The sequence below is a fragment of the Mauremys reevesii genome, linkage group 2, assembly GCF_016161935.1.
Source record: "Mauremys reevesii isolate NIE-2019 linkage group 2, ASM1616193v1, whole genome shotgun sequence".
NCBI classification, from domain to species: Eukaryota; Metazoa; Chordata; order Testudines; family Geoemydidae; genus Mauremys; species Mauremys reevesii.
This window is the reverse complement of record NC_052624.1, coordinates 276,545,842-276,555,219: the sequence shown is the minus strand read 5'-3', so window position 1 is coordinate 276,555,219 and position 9,378 is coordinate 276,545,842. Positions and strand designations below refer to the sequence as shown.

The 9,378-nt window shown below is 48.1% G+C and overlaps 1 protein-coding gene across 1 annotated transcript in view; it reads left to right on the top strand.

Moving 5' to 3' along the window:
- The first annotated feature begins 594 nt into the window (after positions 1 to 594).
- The window catches only part of KCNK9 (potassium two pore domain channel subfamily K member 9), a 123,836-nt gene continuing 115,052 nt past the window's right edge, over positions 595 to 9,378 (top strand). Inside the window, exon 1 of the mRNA XM_039521503.1 lies at positions 595 to 2,919. Coding sequence (XP_039377437.1) covers positions 2,364 to 2,919 — 556 coding nt within the window. The 5' untranslated portion in view covers positions 595 to 2,363. The remainder of the gene's footprint in view (positions 2,920 to 9,378) is intronic.

Genomic DNA, 9,378 nt, shown 5'->3' with positions numbered 1-9,378 from the left:
CCGTATTTACCGAAGGTGCTTATTTCACACAGCGCGCCGCGTAATATTGCCAAAGCGCTTTGCGGCTCCGAGAGGGGCAGGCTCTGATGGGGTGGGTGATTCCGCCCGCTGCAATTACCACGCAGGGGGGGGAAAAACCCCACTCGTGGTGGGTAACTTCTGCTTTGTCCCGTGCCTGGCTCCCCAGCTGCAGGCGAGCGGAGACAGCGAGTAGCCCCGCATTACACACTGGCCCCAGGGGTCTTGACTGGGGTGAGGACTAGGTGGTGACCCACCCGAGAAAAGTAGCGGGCGTGGGGGGAGACCAGCCGAGCCCGTCCGGCGAGAGCTAGCCAAGAAAAGCAGGGCTGCAGGCAGGGGTGGAAAAATGCGGGCTCAGCACCTGCCTCGCCCGCTTAGCAACACCTGCGGGGAGCAGAGAACTTTGCGGAGCGCGTTTTAAACTGGTTTCACTCCTGGCCTCCGCGCATGGCAAAGATCTGAAGCGTCGCCTGCAGCCCGGGTCCCAGGATCCCTCCTCACACACAGCCCCTGGCTCAGCGGAGTCTGGCAGGGAAGCAAGACCTGGTCCCCCCCGGCTGATGGACAGGCTGAAAGAGCGAAGGGAGCTCGCCTGGAAAACCTGCACCACGTGGTGCCTGGCTCCCAGCAAAACCCTGCTAGGCTGAGCATAGTAGGAGCAGGCGGGGAGTGGCCACGGCGGGGGAGGGGACCGAGCCAGCGGGAGCGAGTCGCCTGCGATGGTGCAAGGCAGGAGACCTGCGGGGAGAGAGACCAGGGGAGCAACAGCTCAGTGCAGCCTCTTGCAGGCAGGGTGGGCGCAGCGCGGGAGCATCAAAAGTGCTTCGGCAAGGAGCGGGTTAATAGGAAAAACCCACCCCAGCCGCTCACAAAAGCCACTGCAGGTTGGTTTGCCTGGGGACTGTTCACCCCGCCTGCTGGGAGGACGGGAGCGAGCGAGATGGCTTGGAGCAGTGGCTTGATTTTCCCCGAGATGCTGGCAAGTCCTTGGCAGGAGGCGGAGAACTGCTCTTTTTAAAAGGCATTGGGCCAAGGAACCCAACAGCCCCAAACAGGGCAGGAGCAATAGAAAGTGGCAGTTTGGGGATCTGGCTGAGGGGTGTGTGTGTGTGGGCAGGGGGGGCCGCGACACCCCTGGCTCCTGTTGTATTTTCGGGGGATGGTGTCGGTGTCTTTTCCTGCCCGTCGCAGAAAGGATGGAATGAGCCTCCCTGGGATTTGATGCTTCACCTCCATGGGCCAGACAGGTGGAGGGTGTCTGCTCGGAGCTAGAGCGAGAGCCAGCCAGGTGGGCTGCTGATTTCCTCCACCCTGGGAAACGCCTCTGCTTTTTGTACGCTTCTCCGTGGCCCCGGGGACCCTCCTCCCGCTGGGTCGTGCCCGGCGCGGGTGGACTCCGATTGCTTAACCCCAGGAAGGACGCGGCACCCCCGAGTGCGGTTCCCCGCAGCGAGGACAGCCCGCTTTCTGGGTATGCTGCCGAAAACTCACAGGCTAACGTCTGACACGGTCTCGTTCATCGTCGGGCTGGACTTCCAGAGAGTCTCCATGAGCATCGGCCATCTCCAGCCACCTGACTCCAGACGGGCTCTTGCAGCGGGGAGCGGCTGAGGGCAGACGCCGCAGAGCGCCCGGTTTGAATTCTTTGGCTAGGAACAATTCATAAAAAGTTGGCCTCCGCAATCAAAGCCGCCGGTGCCCCGGGAGTGCTCGGGGCGTGCTCTGCGCCCGGGGGATCGCTCCGATCCGCTTTGGGCAGGGGACCTGCACCCACTGACCATCGGCCTGGAGCTGGCCTCCCCAGCCTCGGAGCGGGGGTGCCTTGCACCAGCCCCCCGTGAGGGCTCCTCTCACGCCTCCTCCCCGCACGCAACCAGTGGAGAGTGACAGTCCCGGGCAAGCCTCTGCCCCACCTCCCCGGCCCCTCTGGCGTGCTCGCCGCTGCAGCCTCTCCCCCACCCTCTCCAGAAGCGACCCCCCTTCCCCCTGGGCGGCAGCTCTCCGCCCCGGTGCAGCCCTGCCCGAGGCAGCTCTGATGGGGAGGCTGCTCCCTCTCCCCCTCCCCTCCATTCCTCCCCTCCCCCTCGCCAGCCTGAGAAGTGCTGAGTAAAGAAACTTGTCGGAGGAGCAGCAGAAACCCAACCTCCCCTTGCACCGAGTCTGCCTTGCTGCTGGGTGGCTCCCCCAGCCCTTCCCGCCTGCCCCCCCCCACCCCTCTCCCCGTGCCGCTCAGCCTCTCCTCGCCAGCACTCGAGGGCTGGTCCTCCCCTCCCCAGGACAGTGGGGCTCGTCTCCCCCCCCCCAGCCCACTCCTGGAGGCAGCGGGGAGGGGGGTGCTGTGCATGGCCCTGCGCACTGGGACGTCTTGGCTTGGGCAAGTCCTGCGTAGAGTTTCCCGGCTGCAGGGCACCTGGTCCAGGCGCTCCAGCAGCCTCCTGTGCCTGTCTTCCTCCCAGGAGCCCGAGCAGGGAGGCGGGGAGCAGCCGCCCCGGCGCCTCGGGAGCAGCCGCCGCCCCCCGCAGCTGCCCCCCGCCAGCTGCTGCTGCTGCACCCTGTCGGATCCCCGGACGGCCAGGGGGGGACATGGTCCCCTCACTCGCCCCTTGCTGGCGGCCATGAAGCGGCAGAACGTGCGGACCCTGTCCCTGATCATCTGCACGTTCACCTACCTGCTGGTCGGGGCCGCCGTCTTTGATGCCCTGGAGTCCGACAACGAGATGCGGGAGGAGGAGAAGCTCAAAGCCGAGGAGATCCGGCTCAAAGGGAAGTACAACATCACCAGCGAGGACTACCGGCAGCTGGAGCTGGTCATCATGCAGTCCGAGCCCCACCGGGCCGGGGTCCAGTGGAAATTCGCCGGCTCCTTCTACTTTGCCATCACCGTCATCACGACTATCGGTGAGTGCCCGGCCCCTGGCCTGGCCGAGGGATGCCACGAGCTGTTGGATGCAAAGGGTTAAACAGGGCAGAAGTCGCTCAGGACCCCTTCCCCTCCCTATCCCCGTGGTGTGCAGCTAGTGTCTTTCCAGGGGCTTTGCGATGGCCCACCAGTCACCCCGAGGCGCAGCCTTTGTCCTCTTGCACCTGGAGCGTGTGTCTGAAGTTGGGTGAGGGGGTAGAAAGGGGGCTGGCGTTGGCCACCAAGCGAGATTCATGCTCTCTCCGGGGAAGGGGAGGAGAAGGATAATAGACGCCAAAACTCTGCTCGGGAACCTCAAGGCAGGTGGCTGGGATGTGCAACCCATTCTGCTCTGCAACTCCTGGCTTAGCTACTTACTGTACCCTGGGCACTCCTTCACTTGCAAGCTACAGGGACTTTGGGGGGGGGACTCATGCAAAGAGCTATTTGATGATGATGGCAGTGAAGCCAGCATCAGCTAATCATAAGTCTTCATTTAATCATGGGAAAAGTTGTCTCTCTCTGTTTGCAAACAGTGTTGGTAGTGGTGGGTGCTGTGCCAGGAGACGCTGAATACAGTCGTCGTTTCTATCTGTGGCTGCCTTGTTTACAACCCTTATTTTCCAGAAATTTTGTTTTGCAAATTGCAGTGACTGGTGCTTGAACAGTGGTGTGTTGTGTCACACCCGAGCCTGCATTTTGTTGGGGTAAACAATTAAACAAACATAAAGACAATCACTCACCCTTATTCATTACTCAACTTCAAAGTGAAGTTTCCAGAGACTGTCAAGTGACAATATGTTGACAAAGCTACAGGCTGTCATTTTGCAGTTCTATATTTCACTCCAGTAAAACTGCAGGTTCCAAACAAAGTTTTGTTTCCTGAAATAAAAACAAGCAGGTCGACGACTAGAGGCTGTAATCTACAGATAAAACTGTAGCACTGTTGCTTTGGCCTGTATAGTGTTGACGTTGTTACTTGTTTTATACTAAATAGGCTGCATTTAATGAGGCAGCTGATATGTCCTTCTCACAGGACATGCTCCTCTTTAACATCTGTAGAGATCTGAGAAGGTCACTTCAGCTCAGTGAATGTTTGATAGTGCATTATATTGAACAGGACATGAAAGAGCAGCTTACTGTTGTTAATAAAGACAGACACTATCTTTTGACTGTTTAGGGCTTGTTACAACAAATTTGCACATTACCACCTAAAGATACTGTCAGTTTTCAGCAGAATATCCACTCTCCTTTGAGCTGTCAGGAAAAAGTGTTTACTTACATCTATATTTTGACTTTCTTACCTGGGGCAGCGAATCATTTTCTTCGAAAGATCATCTGACAATGTGAAGCCTAGTTCTCTTTATAGAAGGTGATGAGATTTTTAAGAGAGAGTCTCTGCTTTTGTTTATTTCCTTGACTATTTTTTTCCCCACTGCCAGACATCTTTTTATGAATAGAAAACATAAATATTTCATAGGAAGCCATGCAACATATGGTTATTGTGCATGCTCTATAAAGCTAGAACTAGATCCCTGTTTTGTTCAGTGGGATTTCTTCTCCCAATTTTGCATCTTTTAGTTTTTTATTTGTGCCTTACTAAAACATTGAACTATCTTGTCCATATGGCTTATTATATGATTTAAATACATGTGTCCGTTTACTTACTGTACTTTGTATGCCTGCTGTAAACAACAGTTAAATATTTTCACAGTCACTAAGCTATGCTGGTGATGGGTATGAAGGGTTGTAAATGAGTTTTTTTCTTAAACAATGTTTTGCCTGGAAATAAACAAAAACTTACTTTTGTTTCCAAAGTTGAGGAAAGTTGGATCAATGTTTTCCTTTGAGATACAACAGAAATGGCTTAATGAAAAATACAGAAGAGTCCAATTTCTTTTGCTAAAATGAAGTCAACAATGTCAGTTACACAATGCTTAGGTGTTTTCTAAAATGAAGAGTTTAGATACGTTTAAGAAAATCAATAGCCTTGGACAGGTACCCATTTCTTGCACTGGGTACCATTCTTGTCAGTGGGCTGAGGCACTTTGGGAGGTCAGCATTCTTTTAACATTACAATATCTATAGCAGTAGTCAAGTGCTGGAAGAAACAGTGCAGTGGAAAGACACAATGGGGAGATATCTTAACTAGTATTTATAAGTGTATTCTCTGGCAGGATAAGTGATCAATATTCCAAAAGTTTATTAATAAATTAGTTACTATATCTGTCTTGCTTTTCTTCTACTCTGTCTTTCACATAATCCATTCAAAACATAAGTTGCCCAGTGATGTTATCTTTTATAACAATTGTCTGTAAAAAATTAGAGTGGATGAAATATTGTGGATAAATTACTTGTTCATCCAAAAAGATTAATTTTCCAGTAAAAAGCTTCTCATTTTCAATTTTGGTCTACTTAAGAAGTTCTTGGGCATTGAAAGGAAATACTAAAGCATTTTTCCTCTGATATTGCTTCTTATATTGTGCAATAATATTAACTGTTCAGGTTAATCTTCTGTTGCTGTTCCTGTTTTTATTCTAAACTTGCACACATTGCTTGCACGCACATCTCATTCTTCCTTCAAAACCTTCCAGGTTGAATTCAAGAAGCACATACTGTGTTAACGAAGATGGCCCAGTCATTAAGTGCCCCTGTAAAATTAGTTTTGATGATCATAATGACTATCTCAGCCTGGTAGAGACTATTTATTTAGAAAAAGGACCCAAATGAAAGTAAGATTGACTTGTATTTATTGAGCTTCATTTTGAACGTCTACTGTACAAATATGGTGCTGAATGGGACAGCTCCCTGCAGCAAATGTCCTGCAGTATCCACATTTTGCCAAATTTTGACTCCACATTAAAAAGAAACACAACTCATTAGTTCATCTTAAATATAGATCATTAAAGATCTATTTTAATGGAAGTATAAATAATTAAAAACCTTCCAAGTCAGTTGCAGTAATAAGATTTAGCCAACTTTTTACTCTCGTATTCTCTAGATCATTTTATTTTTATTGGCTTGCAGTAGTAGGTAGTTGCTGGTCTGTGTAACTTGTCAATCCCAGTTCTAGATAAAGGAATCTGAGAGTACCAAGTAAATGGAAAGAGGATTTGTATTCTTTCCCCAGGAGATCTTCCCAAACTCAGATTACAATATTATTTTACTTCTGCTTTCTAATATCTCTAGCAAGGAATTAGCAAGAGCAAACATCACGATTTTCTGTAACCTTATTCCTAAAATCCAGTGGCAGAATAGAAACATCCCTTTTATTGAAGTTTTTGTCCTGTTAGAATTATGAGAAAGTTTTCACATGGTCAAAGGAAGTAATCAGACACTTATGGCTCTCAACACTTACTGATTTTAATTCAGGATTCTTCTCACTTCGTTAATATCAGCTCCCATCCACTTCCAGCTATCAGGCCAAGAGGATGAGAGAGAGTAAATGAATCTAGTATTCCTTCCAGCTATTTATCTTTTAAATGATACACTGTAGTTTATACCATTGAGTAAATGAAGAGTCTGGGTATTACGAATAACAATGCCAACTTTTGAAAAGAAATTCTGGTAACTTGTGACTCCACCTTCTAGGTTTACAGGGGTGACTAAACTGTTTTTACTTAGGCAGGTGGTGACACTGTCAAAATGTGTTAGTAGTATAGATATGACTCCATCGTTTAGGCTTTTAAGGGTGATAGTCATACTTGATTTAACACTACAGAGCCCTAGTAAACACTGAATATTTCTGAAGGCTTGTGTGGATTGTAAAGAACTGAAAGCTGTTTACGTTGCCCTAAAATGAACTAAAGCAATGAACAGATTGAGGATGTTCTTTTTTTGGAAAAAAGAAGTGACTGCATAAAGTAATGAGAGCTGAATGCAGACATGGCATGTGATGTGCAGAGGGAGTCTCAAAGAGCTGGTTTTCTAGCTTGATGATCTTCTGACTTTTTGAACTCAGTCCCTAGTCTACTGTGAGAAGAGATTGAAACACTCTGATCAACAGAGATGTGATGTTTTTGGAGAATGCTGTATAGTATCTGCAATACCCAGCAGATGATGCTTCCACTGATAGGGATGCTTTGCAAACAACAGATAGCTGCTTCACAGAGCGTTTGGCCCCAGATTTAAGAAAGTAGCTAAACACACGATTAAATGCATTTCTGTTCAGGACAGCCTTTAAGCTACTTACCATCTCTGTGCTTCAATTTACACATCTGTAAAATGGGCATAATAATACCTACCGCAGAAGGATGGGTAAGATTTGTTTGCTTAATTTTTGTAAAGTGCATTGAGATCCTTGTATGGAAAGGTCTTGGAAGTGCTAAAACAAAGAAGTCCATGATTTGGTCAGCCAACGGCTGCATCAGCAACTTGCCAGCCGCATGAGGCCATATCTAATTTAAATAAAAGAGAGCCAATTGGAGCCACTCTGCTCTTTAATACATTCAGATCAAGATGGAGGGCCACATGCACTTGTGGTACAAATGGGCATAGCTCCTTTGAAGTCAATGAAACTCTTCTAATTCATGCCAGTGGAGCTCTGGCCCAGAGTATTAGATTGTGAGACTTGTAGTCTCTGTTGATTGCATCTTCATACCAATGAGGTCAGCCAACTTGCAGAACTCTGTGGATATGATCACATTGTACATGAACATGCAGAATCAGCCACATTGTAGTACTCCAGGTGTCCATACAACTGTAGAATAGGTTCAGTGAATCTTAAAAGGCCCATCTATACTATATTTCCAACTGCATGAAACCATTTAAAAATAGTTTTCCGTTAGCGCAGTTGTTCCGTCAATGTGGCCGGTTCACAACTTTGTTAACATGTTTTTAGAGCCAATTCTTCAGTCTATTAAAAGAAAAATGTTTTTTTCATACTTATACCCTGTCGACATCATGCTACAGTCATGTTAGCAGGACCCATTTTAAAACGTTTTCCAAAGAAGGCTGAAATGTAATTTAGATTGATCTTAAACCACGTTTGCCCAGGATAACATACCCAAGTTATATATACAATAATAGGCTGCAGTTGGTGTGATGAAGTGGGACTGTTCTTAATGTTTCCTCAGAATACTGTGTGGGTACCTCAGTTTCTGGCCAACACTCTGTCTCCTGGCAACTAATGGCCTGAGCCCTTCCCCCCTGCAAGGGGATGCTAAAGGTGTGGGAGAACAAAGAGATCAGGTGACCTCCTGGCCCGGGAAAGGAACTCAGCAGAGAAGGAGCGGCTGAAGGGGGTTTCAGTTGGGAGCTGGCTGGGGACGGGAAGTGAGGAGAGATGGGGTTGTCTGGCTTGCTGGGCTCCAGAATGGACACAGCTGAGGGGTCCAATTCTCTGTACCTACAAGCTCTGTTTTAGACCGTGTTCCTGTCATCTAATAAACCTCTGTTCCCTTTTAATTTTTCTTCACTTTCTTCCTTTTTCTATTTTTCACAAACTCTGATGCTCCTTGGGATCAGGGTCAGTTCTAGGGGCAGGCAAGCAAGGAAGTCACCCCTGGGGGCCATCTTCCAAGGGGCTCCTTACCTTTGCAAGTTTTTTCCTCTTTCTTTTAATCCACTGATTTGTTGGCTGTGGTTAGGGCATCTTCTTTTTTTGGCTTGGTCACTGGGGATGAGGGGGTTGTGAAAATGTTTTCTGCCCTGGCCAGCAAAATGGCTGGGACCGTTCCTGCTCAGTACATTTTTTTTTCCATGGAGAAAGAAAGCCCAAGATCTTTTAAGTGACACTTTGTTCTTCTCTCTTGTATAGCCTTTGAATATACTCGTTGTTTATTTTTCTATACCCATATCAAGTGTCTGAATTCCTTGTGCACCTTTCCTAGGAATGGCTTATAAGTGTCTGTGTCTGTACACCCGTACTTCACTTTGTGCAATAACTACGCAATGCCAAAACAAATCGCAGTATAAATGAAACAAACGGGCAAACTGTCAAGCTGGTGTAAAGGAAGGAAAAAGAAGGGGGACGAGAGGAGCAGAGGCATTGATGGGGCAGTTAAAAGAAGCAGGGAGGAAGAGAAATATGAGAGGAGGAAAAGAAGCTCAAGAGACAGCTCATTAATTGATTTAACCATGGGCCCGCTCTTGATCCCATTGAAATTAATAGCAAAACTTCATTGATTTCAGTGGGATCCGGATCAGGCCCCTGTGCATACAGGACTTCAGCCACAGGAAAGTTCTCCAATGGAAAGACAGCCCTTGACCGAGCCCATTGTTTTTATTTCATCTGATCCTGGCTTCATGCAAGGAACTAAGTGTCTTTAACTCCTACCAAAGGCAATAGGAGTTCAGGGTGCTGGCTTCCTAGAGGAGGAGCTCATACCCTTGTGCTGGGGACCATTGTTTGGTAAACAGTGATGGGTGTGATCAATGCTGTATTGTAACACGAATAACGAACATCATATCTTACCTTGCATGTTCAAAAATGCTGTACAGCCATTCAGTAATTAACC